General features: G+C 39.5%; 1 protein-coding gene across 1 annotated transcript in view; it reads left to right on the plus strand.

Moving 5' to 3' along the window:
* The window catches only part of CDH13 (cadherin 13), a 1,108,439-nt gene that overhangs the window by 905,777 nt on the left and 182,155 nt on the right, over positions 1–20,507 (plus strand). The window contains exon 7 of the mRNA XM_023226862.2: positions 9,829–9,969. Within this exon, the coding sequence (XP_023082630.1) occupies positions 9,829–9,969 (141 nt within the window). The remainder of the gene's footprint in view (positions 1–9,828; positions 9,970–20,507) is intronic.

The raw sequence follows: 20,507 nt of genomic DNA on the forward strand, positions 1-20,507 counted from the left end.
CAGCAGCAGGAGAAGATGCACAAGTTGCCTGGAAATGTTTTATTTGATCTTGGTGTCCCTCAACCTCAAATCTATCATTTAGGTTATTCCAGCCACATATGTCTAAGAGACAGTGTTTGTTTCCCCTGCTGCTCCTCCACCCTGCCAGCTTTGTCGCAGCCAGTAAATCTGGGGAAATGAGCGCTGCCTTCTCCTTGCCCACCAGCCCCCAGCCAGGAATGAAAAAAAAATAAAAAATAAAAAATAAGAAAAACAGGTGACAGCCAAGAACATGAATGTTCACATTCGTACCAAGAGGCAAGGTGGGAAGAGGCTTAAGGACAAACACCAGTCAAACCAGGCTCACCCCTGCTGCCTGGGAAGATGGAAGAACATCGCTCAACCTCTGCAGTGGGAATAAGGCACATTTTATGAGGATGTGTAAGCGGTTCCTGCTGGATTTATGGACTACCTATTCCCAGTGTTATGTGGCCAGAGTGGTTAAATCAAACTCCAGACAGACAACAACTCGTTCTGCTTCAGATAGTGTTTTCACCAATCTGTTGCAGTGTTTATAGACCAGGTGTCAGGTGCAGCCAGCCCGCGGATTAATGTGGTCCCTGTTTAGGCTCCATATTGCCAGGATGCTTGGGATGCCCAGCTGATTGGGGTAAAGCTAAAGAGGAAATGAATGAATGAATGCCATTACATCTTTGCTATGTAGCTCATGTTAATGTTTCTCATTAACGATACCTTAAATGTTAAACTACAAAGGGATTGGTTACCAAAAATGCCTTCTTACAGCTTTCCTTGACTCCTAAAGCAGAATGTACGTGCTGGAGCCCATTCTCGCTGGCTCACAATAGCCAACTGGTGTCTCTGTTTCCAACTACATGCTTTTGGAGTGAAATCATCTGGGTAGCTTGAAGTCAGCTATGGTAGAAGTAGTTAAACCACCAAAATGGACAACAGTACAAATCAGGAGAATCTGTTCTTAAACAGTTACAGGTATACCCCTCTATTCATTATTTTTTATATATTATATATAAGTATTTATTTATATATTAGTATATAAACATACAGTGTATAAAACATGTTATATAATTGTCATGTAATAGTTGTAGTCAATATTATGCAATAATATGTAATCATATTTATGTAATAATAGGCTAATTATGTTATAATATGGCTAATTGTTACAAAGCTATGATGTCCTAAGCAGTGAATTTTATCTCCCAGGCAGAGAGACAAAGCCTCTAAACAGGAAAAGGTCCCTGATCTCAAGAAGCTCGGATTGTCATAGCCACGATAGCCACTAAACAAGTAATCCATAAACAAGCACATTATAGACTGTGGTAGCGGTAGGTGCTGGGGAAAACGGCACCCATTATCTATTGCTGCATTAAAAATTATCTCAAAACTTAGTGACTTGAAACAAGAAGGGTTTATTATCTCACAGTTTCTCTGCTCAGGAATCTGGGCATTTCTTAGCTATGTTCTCCGCTTGATGGGCACTCACAGAGCTACAACCACCGTGTTCAGAATCTGCTGTCTCGTTGGAAGATTTGTCTAAGGAAGGCTCCACTTCCAAGTTCACTCAATGGCTGTCGGCAGCATTGTTGGCAGTTGCTTTTGGCTCTTCCTGAAGGCCACCCTCAGTTTCTTGCTACATCTTCAAAAGACTTCCCAAAAATTCTACTAAGTAATAGCAGTAGCGTCTTTCCAGCATTTACATATGCCAAGCTCTGTATTTAGCGCTTTACCTCTTGTAATTCTCACTTGTCCTATAAGGATTATTCCCCACTCTACAGATGAGGAAATGGAGGCAATAAAAACATAAGCACCTTGGCTGGGATCACTCAGCTACTAAGTGGTGGAGCCAGGGTGATAACAATTGATCACACAGTGATTGCCTCCTTCTTAAGTGTCAGCCATCCTGTTTTGCACAAAGGTCCCTGGCTTCATGGAGCTTCTGTGCTGTGAATAATGACCATCAGCCAAGGAGCAGGAATTCACCTGGAGCAAGAAATAGAGGTGAAACGTTTGAAATGGAAAAAGTGGGGTACCGTGGAAAGAAATTCAGTCTCAACAAACCGTAAACAGGGATGTAGAGTGCAGTTCAAGACCAGGCGAAAGAGAGATGGGGTACTGTGTGGGTTAATGGGAAAGCCTTTTTCCATGACATCTATTTGTTGATTTCCCCCCCACAGCTACCACTATGCTTGTTATTAGTGATAAATGGTCCGTTAAATGCATACTGGTATGGAAGTCATCGTAGCTGTGCAAAACATCGAGGGTCTGGTGATTGATTAAGTGCCAGATTTAATGGCTTGGCTTGATTCTTTTTCAAGATGAAATGTTTGGTTTTCAAATCAGTGTGATCAGTGAACCTGGCCTGTGTCTGTGAAGATTCACTCGAGGCTTTTTCTTGGAGACATACCATCTTGCTTTTGTTTGTAGGATACATATTAGTAGCTAGTCGACACCCAGGAGGAGATAGCAAATGCAATAGAAATGCATGACTGCAGAACTCAAACCAGGAGAGCAGCTTGACTCTCTTAGATATGTGTTACAGATCAGATAGCTTCAAATAAAATCAGAGGAGCCAATTTAATTTTTCCAGTTTTGACACAGTGCATTTCTTCCTCCAAATCAAATTCTATCTCCTTGAGCTGGAGTTCCCCAAAGTATAAGTCGTTCCCTGAGAATAAATGACTTTGCTTTGGAAATGCCACTGATATGCTCAGACCTTTGAGATATAATTTAGTTCAGGGAAACAGTAATATATCATCATTATCAATAATGAAAGTAAATCGCCCACCTTGTGTGCTGAGTACTGGCTAGGTGTTGTGGCCAAAGGCATGGTCCTTGCCCTTGAAAACTTTGTCATCCACTTAGGGAGATAGTAAATGGGCATTCAAAATAAAGCAAAATGGGGCACATAGCCTTCATATTAAACAAGGTAAGCTAAGCATGGTCATAAACAGCCCTTAAATCTAAAAAATTGCTTATGTCTTGCTCACATCACAGTCTAAAGCAAGTCAGCAAAGGGGCTTTGCGCTATTTAGTCATTTGGAGATCCAGGTTTCTTCCTTTTTGGGAAACAGAAAGTGTGGAAGGTTATATGGGAGGTTTAAGGACCACAGCAAGTACATAACTTCTGCTCACATTCCACTGACCACAGTCAGCCACACAAGTCCATTTGACTGCAAGGACGCCTGGGCTGTACAGTCTAGCCGTATGCTCCTGGAGCCTGAGAAAGTAGAATCCAGTGAACACACAACATTGTTTTCACCACAAGTTCCTTTGCTTGCATGCAACTGAAACTCATTTGGGCTGGTTTTGGTACCTAAAAGAAGCTCTTGAGTATACACTGGAAGGAGTTACAGAATCAAGGAAAGCATTGAAGTCAGGGGCCAGCAAAGCTCCAGTCCTTAGCAGCCAAGCTACTTCTTCCTGGCAGAGCAGCAGCTTTTGCAAAATTCAACACAAAAGTTGTTCGGAGTTGGAGTTGATTACACATCTTTCCTCTGAGCCTTGAACCAAAGAAACACAGAATCAGGTGAGGCCCAGGGAGAATACAACTCGATCTTGAGAATGGGGTTGACCTTGATAATGGGGCCCCCTTCTCACTGATGAGTTCACTCATTGCTGACAGGGCAGCCGGACAAGTGAAGGTGAAGCTGGAAGAGTGAAGAGGCAGCGTGCCTTCCTCATGGGCAGAGAGAAGCACAAGGGTGGTGAGTTTCCTCCCAAAACATTCAAGGCAAAAATCCCTCTATTGGTCCTAGGAGTTCCATGGAGAAATACAAGAGGTTTTACCCTACATTCCTGTTTTCCTGACTCTCAGTCCCACATTTCCTATTTTTAAAATCCAGTTGTCCCAGCTTGAATTAGGGAGTTACCGGTGAATTAGTCAATTCTTGGCAAGGGAAACAGATACGACACGTGGCCACAGGGGTCTATTTCTCTGCATCAGAATTTCCTCCTGGAGAATGGGGCATCTGTGGGCTGGACACCTAAAGAGAATCTCTTCCAGCAGAGTAGCCAATGCAGAGTGGCCAGCAAGGGATACAGAATTTAAAATAGATGTGTATATTTCAAGTAAGAGTGACTCCGAGAGCTAGGAAATTAGGGGGTGACTTTCTGGAAAAGACTCTGAGAATCGGGAAGTAGGTCAGAGGGAAGCGGAAGGTGTTCTGATCATGTGTGAACAAGGGAGTTCATGTGGCATTTTCTCTAATTTTTAAGTGCAAACTGGGTATTTTACATTCCAAAGGAGGTGACTTTTATTATGGGTTTTGGGGGTTTTGTTACTGTTCTCCGTGCGAAAGCAATAATGTTCATTATAGAAAAATCCCCAAATCATAACAGGTCAATAAACTTTTTATATTAGAATTGCTTTTGAAAGTGAAAACTTGGGCAGGGCACAGTGGCTCATGCCTATAATCCCAGCACTTGGAGAGCCTGAGGTGGGAGGATCGCTTGAGCCCAGGAGTTTAAGACCAGCCTGGGCAATACAGGGAGACCGTGTCTCTACAAAAAATACAAAAATTAGCCAGGTGTGGTGGCACATGCCTGTGGTCCTAGCTACTTGGGGTGCTAAGTTGGGAGGATCCCTTGAACCTAGGAGGTCGAGGCTGCAGTGAGCTGTGACCATGCCACTGCACTCCAACCTGGGTGACACAGCAAGACCCTGACTCACAAAAAAAAAAAAGTGGAAACGTGGAAGCAACCCAAATGTTCATCCAATAGGGACTGATTAAATAAATTATAGTGGATCTATACATTGGCCTATTAGACAGCTGCTAAAATGAATAGCTCTGTAAGCACTGAGATAAAAGTGATATGATAAAATAAATTTTATCACTATGTAAACAGTGTTACTCTGATGAAATATGTATGCATACAAATATGTATATTAAATATGCGGATATTTAAATGTACCTGTGTGTGTGTCTACTTGTATAGTAAAAAGGAGATAGCTATCAATATTTGCCTCTCAGAGGTGGGGTTGGGCAAGGGTGCAGGAGAGTTCTTTGAAATGACTGTTATTTTTATGTTGCTTATAATAATTGGATATTACTTCAGTAATAAAAATATTTTGAAGGTCAGCCTTAAGTTTGCCAGAAAATTTAGACTTTTGAAACCTCATCGCAAACTTTGCAATTTATCTACAACAGTCTAATTGATTCTCTACTAGGTTAATCATCTATTTTTTCGTTATAGGTGCAAAGTTTTATTTACTTCAGGAGATGGAAAATGATTCATTTTCTAAAATTATTTATAAAATTTGTTGAACTACGAGAGTTATGCCAATGTGTCCTTCCCTTGTGCTACCATAAGAATTTGTACATACCTCTGCTTAGCTTTGATTTATTTTATTGCAGTAATATGTGAATATGACTGTCCTCAGTGCTGAACTTTGACCTCCTTGGAGAAGGAGACTTTTGTTTTTCCATCACTGTATCTCCAGTACCCAACACAACATTTACACAAGGAGTTCATTAACCGCCAATTAAATAGATGCATAAACTAATTAAAGAAAGAATTAAACCAGGCACAGTGGCTCATGCTTATAATCCCAGCACTTTTGGAGGCCAAGGTGGGCAAATTGCTTGAGCTGAGGAGTTCAGGACCAGCCTGGGCAACATAGGGAGACCCCGTCTCTACAAAAAATACAAAAATTAGCTGGGTATGGTGGTGTGTGATCATAGTCTCAGCTACTCAGGAGGCTGAAGTGAATGGATTGTTTGAGCCAGGAAAATCGAGGCTGCAGTGAACCATGATCACATCACTGCACTCCAGCCTGACTGACAGAGTGAGACCCTGTCTCAAAATAAATAAATATATTTTTAAATAAATAATTATAGTAACTTTCCCTGGGCATACAAAAAAAGTTTCTGTTTAAGGGAAACTGTTAAAAGAGAAAATGATGTGTTCATAAAATGATAGGAATACTGTTTTGAAGAACCTATTTTGATACTATTGTATGATGTGATAGCTCCTATGCTTTCTTGCTAATCAGATAATTGATCATAGTGTTATTACAATAGTTGCAATATTAGTCAAGACTGCCTTATTCCTACTGCAGATCATCTGAATCAAGTGTCTTGAGGAAAGCCAAAATGTATTAGCTCATAGAATTCACAAAATCTAAGGAGTAAATTCTGGCTTCAAGGATGACAACTAGGGGGCTCATATGATGTTAAAAAAACAACAGCAAACTCCATCTCTACCTCTTAGTCTGTGTTACCTTCATTCTCAGGTTGACTGTCTTTGTGTGGTTACAGGTGGCCACTGCTAGCTCCAGGTGGATGCCCTAACCACCTCCAAGTTTAACAGAAAGAGAACTTCTTTTCCTTAAGCATTCTAAAAGAACTAAAGAACAATGTCCTGGAATTGAATTTCAGTCTCAGGGTGGACTCACTTAGGTTATGTCTTCATCACATGATGATAGGAATGGAAAACCCTGATTGGCCAGGCCTGAACCACGTGACCATCCCTAGCTCAGGAGTGGGGTCAGCCCCACCCACCTGAACTGTACCTGTACTGGGGGTGAGGAAGGGGTGATGCCCAAGGGAATTAGAGCATAGGTACCAGAAGAAGAGGGAGTGGTTATCAGGACAGCCAAGCAGCATACTCCTGCTATAGTGAGTGCTTGAGGCAGTCCTGTAGCATGTCCCCACAGCAATCTGCAGGTTGGAGAAGAATGAATGCTATAAGGACTTTATTTCCTTGTTATGCCACCATCGTAGATTCACCCAGTCTCCCAATTTGCTTCACTGGGCAATGTCGGGAGCTGTCCTTTAGAGACCAGCCCTGTCTGAGATCAAAAGCTAAATATTCTCGTAGGACTGGTATAAAAGTTAGTAACATCCTCTTGGATAAAAATATTGAAATATGAGTAAAAAGCCTGAAAACATTCATACCTTTATCCTAGTAATTCTACATCTTGGGATCTATCAGTCAAAAACAAACCAAAAAAATTAAAAAATAGCCAAAATATATATAAGCCTTTGTGAATAAAGATGTTAATTGCAATGTTATTTAAAATTGTCAACATTTTGAAAACTGCAAATAACCAAGAGGCCTAATAATAGAAGACAAGTAAATTATAAAATATAGATGTTGTTAAATTAACATCTAGGAATTATGTTGGTAAATGATATTATATGGGAAAAATAATATGATATTTACCACAATCTCTTCAATATTGGAGGAGAATCCACGTAATTTTTATGTCAGTAATTGTGTGCCTTCAAAAATAAGTACAATATTTTATGACAAAAGTAAAAGTGTTATACAAGAAATTAGACCTGAGCTGTTCAGGCTAGTGGTTAACCTGTTCAGAGACACTCAGGAAAGATTTTAAAGGTGACCAATGTACTGGTTTCCTATGGTCCAGCTGCAGAAATTATGGCCAATAGTACATCCAATCCAGCTTGTCAGTGATGACAAGCAAAAAGCCACTTCCATTAGGCTCAAGTTTTCCAGCTTCAGCTTGAGAATAGATGGGATTTCAAGCATCTATACTGAGAGGTGCCAACGAAACCAGCCAGTAGCAAAATTACCAGAATTCTTGAACCAGGCAGAACCAGGGCAGATGGCATCTCAAGCACCTTCACGGAGCAGTGCTGGCTGACCCAGCCAGAACTGGAACTGGGTACCATGTCAGTTCCACTTGCACTCGGTAATCAGAGAACTCTGTGACCTGCGATCCTGGTAGAGCTGGAATTGAAACCAAAACATGAGGCATAGAGCTGTCACAGGAGCACACTAACTTCCCACTCATCACCGTGAATTGAAGTGGAGGGCCTTAACAAACCACCCAACAGAACCAGTCCTCCTTAAAGTAGTAGCTCAGAAGCCACTCACAAGTTAAAGGAACAGCCGGTGAAAGGTGGCCCCATGAGCAGACAGCTACCTGCACTTCAAAATACTTTAAAGTTTATGAGAGAGCTAGCATTGAGCTATTGAAATTTACCATATAAACTTAGGACTTTAGAAGAAAATTAGACATCCTCCGTTGCCTTTTTGTTCTTTGCTTCCTGTGGTATTTCTTAATTATTGGTGGGTATAACCAGCTGTTTTTGAAGCCGTCATACTGGTAGGACTATTTATGTGAGTTGGAAACACCTATTGTTTTTGTTACTGAAGGTAGTTCAACTGGGACTCTCTGTGTGAGTGGTTAAGAAATCTATCCAATGTGGGTTAAGCAAATAAGGAAAATTATTGCCTTCATTAGCTGAAAAGTTCACAGGCGGGGCTGGCTTCAGTTATGGCGTGATGAAGTGGCTCCAGTACAACCACTAAGAATCATTTCTTTTCTGAGATTCAAGTATAATTAATTCTCTTAGGATATTGCCTTTGTTCTCAGATGCAGGGGCTTCTCCTGCCTTACTCCTCCTGTGGTCATAAGATGACTCCTCTAGCTCCCCCTGCTAAATGCTTCCAGGTCCACACCACAGGGAAACAGAACTTCCTTCGCCTAACTGTCAAACACAGGGCATGGACTTATCATTATATCACTGGAATAAGATGCACTGACTGGCTTCTCCTAATTAGGACTCATTCCGAAAGTTCAATGGGTAGGAGATAGAGAAAGGTAATCCCAACCCAAACCGCCTGAGCAGAGAATAAGTAAAGGATAGGTCCCCAAAGGAAATGTGGGGTGCTGCCTTACCAGACAAATGGTATGCTTGTGGACCGATTCAAGCAGAAACCTACTATTAGAGACAATTTAACTTACGGGCTGTTATTTACCAATGACTGCACTCTTCTTCATCTTAGGATCAGGGCTATTTGGTTAGTTGTTTTGACTATATAAACATGATAGCCAAATCTTTGTCAAATATTTAGATGAAAAACACATATGTAAAGAGAGAGAATAGTGCAATATTGCTTGTGTTAAATGTATCAGATCATTATTGGATTAAATGCATCTTCCAAATTTAACAGCCTGTGCAACAAAAAAGACCTGAAAGAAGTGTGATACAAGTGACTTTAAACCTCAGGGGGGATTTTTCCCCATCTGTAAAATGGGAACGATTATTACAAGTTGAGCTGCTCGTTGAAAAGATTAACAAGGATTTCTGTAAAGTGCGGTAATGCAATGCTTGCCTCATCAGATTTTCAGTAAATGCAAGTTCCTAAAGCTGCCATCTTTGTCCTAAGCTCATCATCAAAGGTAGCCTCATTTCTGATCAGCTTCCTGAGGTCTCTGAAATAACAGATATGGATGTCAACATTAAAGGACAACGTAGGGGCCAGTCTTGATGGCTCACACCTGTAATCCCAGCACTTTGGGAGGCTGAGGCGGGCGGATCACGAGGTCAGGAGTTCGAGACCAGCCTGACCAACATGGTGATACCCCGTCCCTACTAAAAATATAAAAATTAGCTGGGCATGGGGGCGGGTGCCTGTAATCCCAGCTACTCAGGAGGCTGAGGCAGGAGAATCGCTTGAACCTGGGTGGCGGAGGTGGCCATGAGCCCAGATCACACCATTGCACTGTAGAGTAAGACTCTGTCTCAAAAAAAGGACAATGTATACCCAAACCCAGGAAATGGAACATTCTGTGATATATCAAATGTCTCCCTAAAAAAGAATCGTAAATATAATATGTTCTGTCCCCATGGCAAACTCCAACCTTTGAATAGTGATGGTCTTTGGAGAGATTCCAAAGGCACATTTATACATAATAGGTAAAAATGTTATCACTGCTTAAAGATGCCTACCCTAGATGGAAGAGGGGGAGTGACAGCTCCAGGAACATGCTTGCCACCTTTCCAAAACAGTAACCCATATCTAAATGTCATATTCTTTCTTTGTGCTTATGCTTTGTAGACTCTGGAAAATCCCAAGTATGAACTGATCATCGAGGCTCAAGATATGGCTGGACTGGATGTTGGATTAACAGGCACGGCCACAGCCACAATCATGATCGATGACAAAAATGATCACTCACCAAAATTCACCAAGAAAGAGGTAAACACCTGTGCCAGACACCAACCACCATTGTGGTCACAGCTATGATTACTGATTGATGTTAATTCACGTACCACAGCTCCCGCTGGCTCCCGTTTCAAAATCAAAATACTCCTTTGTGGGAGAGACGATGGTGTTTTGCTGGAATTCTTTCTCACATTTTTATTTTGTGTATGTGTGTGAGGCTAAGATACTAGAGCACGGTGAAAACAAAAGCACTGAATCTTGTTAAAGTCCATAAGAAAATAACTTTTAATGCCCAAGTGCCATTTTCATAGTTTTATTGGTGTTATTTAGCAGTGAGTTGTGAGAGTCCCATTGTGATTTTAGCATAACAATAACTATTTTTTTCCAGCAAGTGCAGATTGAGAGGCCAGACAGAGCAGCAGCAAGGAGGTAAAGCAGATTTCCTAGTCAATAACAATGTGGCCCAGGAGCTTATAAATAACAACCAAGTTAGCTCGTCTAGGAGAGCTGTTATTTATTCTCAGTCCCCGTGCTTTTATGATTATGGATCATGGTTGTTGTTTCCATTTATTCCAAGGGAGCGATGTTCGGGGAAGGGCACAGTACACAAGATCACATTCAATTGCTTAATTTGTACCCAAACCAGGAAGCTGTTTGCACTATGCATCTGATGGAAATGTGGTAAGATCATGGCTTTTTTAGGGGCCAGGGCCAGGGCATGGATTTGATGCCCTTCTTACTGACCAAGTGAAGAATATGGAATAGGTACGATGGCCCCTGACTTTTGCAGAGTCTTTCCTTTATGCACCATGGTGTCTCCACCTGAGATCTGTTGCTTCATTTGACTGTGTGAGCCTGGCTTTGCCATTTTACAAATGAGCTTACTGTGATGCTCGGAGAATCTAGAGAACAAGCTCCAAGGTCATGGACAGAAAAAGTGGCAGAAACAGGAAGTGAACCAAGTTCCTGTGATTCAAAACTGTACTCCTAACTGTGGTGCTGTGCTTTCCTCATCTGCCATCAATGCTTCCAACCTCCATGGTGTTTGGAGAAAAAAAAACCTATATAGGGACCTGCAGTTGCCCCAACCCTCTCTGGAGGAATCTCAAGGCTACCTGGGGTGGCTTGAGACAGGTGGATCCTCTCAACCTCCAAGTTCCCCAGTGGCCTCTGTATTAGTTCATTCTCACACTGCTGTGAAGAACTACCTGAGACTGGGTAATTTACAAAGAAAAGAGGTTTATTTGGCTCATGATTCTGCAGGCTGTACAGGGAGCATGGCTGGGGAGGCCTCAGGAAACATTCAATCATGGGAGAAGGCAAAAGAGGAAGCCAGCGCATCTTCACATGGAGGAGTAGGAGAGAGAGAGCAAAGGGGAAGGTGCCACACACTTTTAGCAACCAGATCCATGAGAATTTCATCGTGAGACAGCATGAGGAGGGTGGTGAATTAGAAACCAACCCCATGATCCAGTCACCTCCCACCAAGCCCCAACAACAACACTGGGAATTACAATTCAACATGAGATTTGCTTGGGGACACAGAACCAAGCCATATCAGACTCTTCACCTCAGCAGCCCTGCATTGCTCACTCAGGAGGTAGATGTCCCCCTTTCTCCCTCTGGTGTCTTGGGCACTCAGGATTCCAACCTCACAGCAGCAAAGTCTACAGAACTTGATCTGCTCCATTCTCTGACTTCCCATGACAGGGTTCCTCTAGCTGCTAATACAGACTGCTCACTCTTGCTATGGTTCCAAACTGGTATTTCAAGAACACCAGTTCTAATTAGTTCCTAACGATTCTAATTCACTTCCAAGAAATTAGTCCCACAAATTACACCACCAGCGTGGGGATAGGAATGAAAAAAATATACTTCAGGGTCAAATAGATGTAGGAAACACTGAGTTGATTACTTTTAAATGATTTATTTAACTGCAGGACTTCTGATTAATTTTAAAATGCTTTGTGTTTCTCTAACAGGGTTAGGTATGGTCTATAGGGTTTCTCATTCTTCTTTGGCCTGGGGACTTTTTTTTCCTAGGCCACCTCATATGGCTTATTGAGCTGGTGTTTCATGGACTGTTCGTTGGGGGATTTTTGTTTATCTTTAGAATTTCTTTTCAACCTATTTCAAAATAAAAACACAAAGCACATTGTAATATTCAATATAAACATAACAATGAGAACAAAAATAGGATAACCCCAACCTGAAATATGAAGATGAATCTGTGTTATTAACTGTGTGAGATTAATTAGTTACTTCAGTGCCGCTCTGAATTTGGCTCCTGTGACTTAGGAAGAAAAGAAATGTGTGCTCAGTTATGGACTAAACACTGTGAATGAGGGACTGTTGTTTGTAATGTCACTGAATCCAAGGAATAATTTAACATGGACTTTAAAGGTTAGGCACCATTCCACAATATCATATTAATTTCAAAATATCATATTGTAAATACTAAAAGCATACAATGTTATCTGTCAATCTTAAAAAGTAAATTTTGAAAAAAAGAGACACTGAGTAGCATAAGGAAAATGTATCCACCTGTGAATACTGGCAGAAGCACAAACATTTTCTTTGAATGGACATTAGACAGTGAGCTTGAGATTCCCAAATGGCAGAGCTGATACCTAAATTCATAAAGAGAGATAAGTAATCAGATGAAAAGAAGTGATAACAAGTACACTAGACTCTCATTTGGGTATTAAATGTCCCAAAGGAGTCTTTGCCCGATGTTTGATAAATTAAATTCGTGGTTAAACTTTCTATCATGTTCCTGAAAGGCTGATGTTCTTTGCTGTTGAAAGGGATTCCTACACTTTGGATAGCAACACTGCTGTAGGTAGTGTGATTGATAAGTGAGGAGCAGGTGCTGGAGCCAGACTGGGTTCACATCCCACTGACCGCCATGTGGTGTGAGCATGTTAACTGCTCCACATCCCCATCTCTTCACCTGTTAATGGGCTGATCACAGAGCCTACCTCATTAGGTCATTGTGAATGAGCTAATGACTAAAAGCACCTAGATAGTGCCTGTTGCCCAGTATTCTTTAAAGTATAGAGATGAGGACAGCAGTGATGACACTGCTGATGAGGATGGTGGAAGGAAGGCCATGATGGAGAGAAAGGCTGTGATGAGAAAGATATTATGATGACAACGATGTTTCCAAAATGTCAGAGGCCAAATGACATTCTTATCCAAAGAGCCACCTCCCCTCCAGGTTGAAAGGCTACTATTTTCCTTTAAAGTGATCTATGATTCTGCTCAAGCACTTCAAAATACATGGTTAGGACCCTAGAGTTCAAGGGGAGAAGCAATTCTGCAGGAGAGGTGGCAGAATCTGTAAAATGCATCATTATAAGATCAGGGCTGGGGACAAAAGCAAGAGAGACCAAGAGAAACCTGCTGGGGAGAGGAGAGCTCCTAATGAGGACCGGCTCAGATGCAGCGGCCTCTAGGATATAGAAGAGGTAGAAAAACAGGATGCCCTAGAAACAGAGAGGAAACATGGGGCTTACAATCTTAAAGTTGAAACAAATTTTAGAGATGAAAATCAAGATTTAGTCATTCCAAAATAGAAATGGTGATCATTTGCAGTTGAGGATGTCCAGAAAGCTCTCAAGAAGATGTTGTCCTATGTAAATTTTTTCATATCTTAGGACATTTCTAAGTTCATAAGAATACATGGTTTAGGGGAACATATAGGGTTTTTTAATTCTACCTTACATGACTTTCCCTCTCCAGAGAGATACATCTTTTTATCTATTTTTGAAATCTATATAAAAGAGGAGTTATGATTGATCACAAATAATAGAGCCTGGAAATAACACTATTGAACAAGATAGAGGTATAGTTTCTCTCACTTAAAAGTTTGGAAGGGAAGGTTGGGCATGGTTACTCATGTCTGTAATCCCAACGCTTCAGGAGGCAGAAGTGGGAGGATTGCTTGAGCCCAGAAGTTCAAGACCAGCCTGGGAAATATGGTGAAACTCTGTCGCTACAAAAAAAAAAAAAAATTATCCAGGCATGGTGGCATGTGTCTCTAGACCCAGCTACCTGAGAGGTTGCAGTAGGAGGATCGTTTGAGCCTGGGAGGTCAAGGCAGCAGTGAGTCATGATCACACAACTGCGCTCCAGCCTGGGTGACAGAATGAGACCCTGTTTCAAAATAAAAGTTTGCAGGTAGACAGACCCAGGCCAGTTTGGTGATGTCATGATATCAATTTCCCAGGTTCCCATTAGCCTTCAGCTCTGCCTCCCTCACGGCTGCCTTGTGGTACAATAGGGTCACTGCAGCACCAGGTGTAATAGCCAGTAACAGGAAGTAAGAAGCAGGGAATGGGAAGAACAAAGGAGGACCTGCCACCTGAGTGAATGTCACTTGAAAACTCCCCCAGAAGACCAAGTAACTTCTGCTTGCTTCTCCTTAGCCTCCCTTAGCTGTAAGGGAGGCTGAGAAATAACTACAACTGTCTTCACTTGGCATGCTGCATTTATAGTGTTTGTTTAAGGAAGGTGATACTTTAAAGGTTACTTTTAAAAGTAAATTCTTATTGCAAAGTAAGCTCGGCCAGACATGGTGGCTCTGTAATCCCAGCACTTTGGGAGGCCAAGGTGGGTCGAGGCAGGCAGATCACCCGAGGTTAGGAATTCGAGACCAACCTGACCAACATAGTGAAACCCCCTCTCTACTAAAAATATGAAAAGATTAGCTGAGCGTGGTGGCACGTGCCTGTAATCCCAGCTACTTGGGAGGTGTAGGCAGGAGAATTGCTTAAACCAGAGAGTTGGAGGTTGCAGTGAGCTGAGATCACGCCAGTGCACTCCAGCCTGGTGACAAAGCAAGACTCAGTCTCAAAAGCAAAAAAAAAAAGAAAAAAGAAAGTAAGTTCGTTTATTTAGTCCTCTTGTGTTCATTTACAATGACTATACACTTGCTGAGAAGCAACAGCCACGCCTCTCCTATTCTCTGTTATATCCCGGCAGGCACTCAATAACAGAGCATTTGCTGGACGCTTCCTGAAGATAATTTTAACTTCAGAACAGCATCACTGCGTATGATGAACCAAGATTGTACTTAAAATTGCCGCTGATACATGAAATCAATTTTCAGTCATTGACTTTCATGCAAATTTAGGTTGGAAAAACTAGTTTTTCTCTGTGGAGGGTTTTCTCTAAGTTTTCCTAATAGCTTATACATGTGACTTCAACTAACTGTTAGTTTTGAACTTCTTACGTAAGGTATTTTGAAATGATCTGAGGAAGTCTAGTTAAACTCTTCAAACGCAGACTTTAAAATACACATGAAACCTTCAGCAGCCCCATTTGTGGCTTTTTCGTTCTTGTCTCTAAAGTTATTTAAAAAAAAAAAAAAAAAGATTTCTGATTTGTGGCTAAAACATGGTTGATCCCCAACAAATACTGATTGAATAACTCATATTTTCACATAAATCTCAGGTCATGAGGATTAATAAACTCCCTATTAATTTTTAAAGAATGTGTTTGCAAGTGATTATAAGATTTTAAAAAAACAGAGAATTTCAAATTTCATTTTCCAGTTGTACCTTAAAATGGCAATTGGTCGTTTAGGTTTAATAATTTAGGACTTTTTGGCAATTCAATGAGTTATTTCTAAGGTAAATGTTTTGGTGTTTGAGCTATAACATGATCATACCTATAATAAAAATGACATAAAACTTGTAAGATCCTGTCCTCCAGGTGGAAAATGAGAGATGGGAGAATGCTCCAGTTTTCACAAAGGGACAAAGGTAAATGGGAGGAGTTAGGAGCTGTCAAGCTGCAACTGAGCCACAGGCAGAAATTCACATCAGGTTATCAAATGAATGCTGGAGTCCAGGCTCCAATTTCTAAAGGTCAGTGTGGAGTCTTAAAGAATACATGGTGCCTCAAGTATCTTCTTTTCCTGTGGGATATTAGCATTTTTTCTTTTTGGGGGGCCAGGTTCTCATCCTGTCACCCAGGCTGGAGTGCAGTAGCATAATCACAGTCATGGCTCACTGCAGCCTCGACCTCCTGAGCTCAATCAATCCTCCTGCCTCAGCCTCCTGAGTAGCTGGAACTTCAGGCATATACCACCATGTCTGGCTAATTTTTGTTTTTTGTTTTCTTGGTTTTTTGGTTTTTTTTTTTTTTTTTTTTTTTTTTTTGGTGGTGTTGTAGAGGAGAGGTTTGGCCATGTTGCTTGGGTTGGTCTTGAACTACTGGGCCCAAGCAATCCGCCCATCTAAGCTTCCCAAAGTGCTGGGATAAAAGGCATGACACTGTGCCCAGCCAGTATTAGCATTTTTAATTAACATATTGACTTAATTAGCTGCCTAATACAACCTGTAGTAGTTTTTCTCTTCCATGTCTCACTGCAAACTCTATGGTCACTTGTTCATATAACAATTATGTAAGATCATTGTCTATAGAAATATAAGAACTAAAGGTGTAGGCTTTCTTCTAGCAGGGTTGATAGAAATTTTCTGTGTCATCAAGAGTTTAGAAACTTTTTTTTGTTTTTGCTTTCACAACATTTTATTATTGGAAAACTTGTGCACATTTTGAAAATTATCGTCAAATTTAAGGACGTTTCTATCATATATACGAGCTATGCCAAGCTTGTTCACCTCACGGCCTGTGAGCTGGAGGCATGCAGCTGAGGATGGCTTTGAATGTGGCCCAACACAAATTCGTAAACTTTCTTAAGACATTATGAGATGTTTTTTAGTTCATCAGCTATCATATTAGTGTATTTTACATGTGACCCAAGACAGTTCTTCTTCCAATATGGTCCAGAAAAGCCAAAAGATTGGGCATCGCGGAGCTACGCAATTTCCAGTGTTCTTGTGTAAAAACTAATCTTTAAATCAGTGACACATATTAGCTAAGTTGTCATCTACACCCTTGTGTGGGGCATATTATGAGTTTTATGTTATCTTTATTGATGCAAGCATGGCAGGTCAAATCAGCAAGAATTTAAATCTTTTTCCAATGATTTTTTCATTATGATTCATGCTTCTTCATCAGTGGCTTTATGAAACAATCAAGAAGCTATTTTATTTCTTGTGTTAGAAATTTACCTTTTCCTGTTAATAAATTATTTAAGGCAGAATGATGTCAGGATACCTATTTATTTCATTGTTTAACTTTATCACTTTTGCTTATAGTCCATTCAAGATTTTAATAACAGCTTTATTGAGATATAACTCACATACTATAAAGTTCACACTTTTAAAAATGTACAATTCATTGGTTTTCATTATATTCACAGAGTTGTAGAATTATCATTACTGTCTAATTTTAGAACATTTTCATCATCCCAAAAAGAAACCCGAATCCGTGAGCAGTTACTCCCCATTACCCATTCCCCCACCTAGGCAACCACTGATCTACTGACAGCCTCTATGCATTAGTTTATTCTGGACATTTCATATGAGTGGAATCATGCAATACGTGGTCCTTCCTTACTGGCTTATTTCACTTAGTGTTATGTCTTCATGGTCTGCCCACGTTTTAGTGTGTCTCAGTACTTCATTTCTTTGTGTGGCTGAATAATACTCCATTCCATGGTTATACCACATTTTATCCATTCATCCATCGAGGGGCATTTAGGCAGTTTCAGTTTTTGGCCATTGTGAATAATGCTGCTGTGAACATTCATGTACAAGTCATTAAGTCTTTATCTGCATTTTCTCATCCTAAATAGCTAGAATAAAAAAATACCCATAATATCACTTCAAATTAGTAATCTGTAATTCCTCAGTTGTTTTATTGAAACATTTCAAAATGCCTTCCTAAATTGCAGTTAATATGGCTTATTCAAGATTTATCAACTTCCTTTTATTATGTAACTTTCATATGAAAAATACACAAATCCCAAATGATTTAATTCTCAACAGATTAAACACAAAACCCAAATTAAGACACAGAGTATGATAAGCAACTCAAAACCTTCCTAGAGTTCCTGTTAGTCCCACCACCTACTCAGTAACACAGCTCCTCTCCTGACTTCTTTCACTATCAACTGATTTTTTCCTATTTTTATCTTTATATAAATAATTACAGGGTGGACTCTTGTGACTAACTTTTGTGAGATTTATCTATCTTGTTGCACATAGCCATAATCTATTGATGTTCATTACCATACAAATATGTTTCGGTTTACTCTTCCATCCTAGTACGTGTGGACATTTGGGTTATTTCCAGCTTGGGGATAATTTGGGTAATAGTGGAATAAGCATTCTTGAATGTGTCTTTTGGTGCATATTTGAATGCATGTATGTGTTTCTGCTTGGGGTATATCTACAGGTGAAATTGCTAATTCAGCTTCAGTTAATTCCACCAGAGTAGTTACTCCAGTTTACAGTGGAACACTCAATGAGAATCTTGACTGCTATATATTTTCCCCAACATTTGTTTGTATTGGTTTTTTGGTTTGTTATTATTTGTAGCCTTTCCAATGTGTACGTAGTGGCATTTCACTGAGGCTTTAATTTGTGTTTCTCTGGTGACTAATGACGTTGGCCATCTTTCATCCATCCACTGGCTGTTGAGAGTCTACTTTTGGGTAATACCTGTTCAAGTCTTTCAGCCATTTTTTAAGTTGGGTTATTAGTCTTTCTCTTATCGACGTGTTTATCTTTATTCTCGATGTGAGTCTTTGAGTTATATACATGTTACAATTTTTTTTTTTACACTCTGGCTTGCCTCTTCACTCTCTTAATGAAGGTGGAGTCCCAATTTTAATGAATTCCAATATTGATTGATGGTTAATGTCATCTGTGCCCCATTTTTGCCTACCCCAAAGGTTTAATTTCATTGATGGATATGTAACAATTTATATTTCAATTTGCTAGCTTGTGTTTTTCCAGGAATTTGTCCATTTCATCCTTTTTCTCTGTTTTTCTTGGTTGGTCTTGCCATGGAGTCATTCTATCAATTTTATTCATCTTTTCAAAGAAACTATTTTTCGTTTTGTGGATTTTTCTGTATTGAGTGTTTCTTTCTTTCCTTCTATCTCTTTGGTTACCTTTTGCTATTTATTTTTCAAGCCCCTAAAAATGATACTTAAATCATTGATTTTCAGTCTTTTTTTCTAGTGTATGGATTTAAGACTATATAAATTTTCCCTTAAGCATGACTATAGTTGCATTCCACAATATGTGCTATAATGTATTTTCATTATCATTCAGGTCAAAAATAGTTTTGAATTTTCCTGGGTTGCTTTTGTGACTTGTGGTTTTCTATAACTATATTGCTGAATGTGACATATTTGGGAGTTTTTTTATTCTTTGCCATTAATTTCTAGCTTCATTCTACAGTGGTTAGAAAGCATCCTGTATATGATTACAGTCCTTTGACATTTGTTAAGGCTTGCTTTACAACTCCATATGTAATCAATTTTGATAGATGGCCCATGAACGCTTTAAAATAATGTTAATTCTGTAGCTGTTTAGTCTAGTGTTCTATATACATCAATTAGGTTAAGGTTTATAATTTTGTCATTCAAACCTTCTATATATGTTTTATTAATCTACTTATTGTATCAGTTACTGAAAGAGTAGATATATCTATAATTATATGTATAACTATTTCTCCTGTTAGTCCTATTAAATTTTTAAAAAATTAATTTGAGGCCGTCTTATTAGGTGCATACAAATTTAAAATTGTTATATCTTCCTAATATATTGACTCTTTATCATTATGAAACATACCTCTCTATCTTTGCAAATGCTTTCTGCTTTAACATTTACCTCACCTTGTATTAAAATAATTATCTTACCTTTCAGTCAGTGTCATCATGGTATATTTCTTTGTGTCACTTTTTTCTTTCTCATTTTCTGTAATCTTATATTTAGACTGTGTCTCTTCTAGGTGGTGTATGTATGGGCTTTGATTTTTTTAAATCAATTCTGATAATGCTACCCTTACTTGAATTATTTTGCCCATTTACATTTAATGCAAGTACAACATATTCATGTTTAAATCTGGCAGTCTAAGTATTTGTTTTCTATTTGTTCCTTTTTGCCAAATTTCTCTTATCTCTTACCTTTTTCTAATTTACTTTGATATTTTTTATAATTTCATATTCAGCTCTAATAACTTATTAGTTATACTATATTTTCATATTCTTGTAGTGGATTCTGAGAAATTACAATATATATTCTCAACTTATAGATTCTAACATCAAGTAGAATTTTTAGCACCTGCTGGGTAATACAAGGACTTCAGAAAATGTGAACTCCTTTTATCATCCTCCTACCTTTTGAGATATTGTTGTCATGTTTTAAGTCTGCATCAGTTTATGTTTTTCTACTTATTTACCCTTTGTATTTTTATTTATTTCGCCCTATTTCTGTGCTTCCACATGGAGCAATTTTCCCTCTGATTAAAAAATTCCTTTTATTTTAAAAATACTGCAAGTCTGCTGGTAATAAGTTATCTCATATATTGTTTGTCTAAAACTGTCTTTTTTGCCAGAATTTTTGAAGAATATTTTCACTGGAGGTAAAATCTTGGTTGCCAGCTATTTTCTTAGAGCGCTTCAAAGGTAACATTTCATTGTCTTC

The sequence above is a fragment of the Piliocolobus tephrosceles genome, chromosome 17 (assembly GCF_002776525.5).
Source record: "Piliocolobus tephrosceles isolate RC106 chromosome 17, ASM277652v3, whole genome shotgun sequence".
NCBI lineage: Eukaryota > Metazoa > Chordata > Mammalia > Primates > Cercopithecidae > Piliocolobus > Piliocolobus tephrosceles.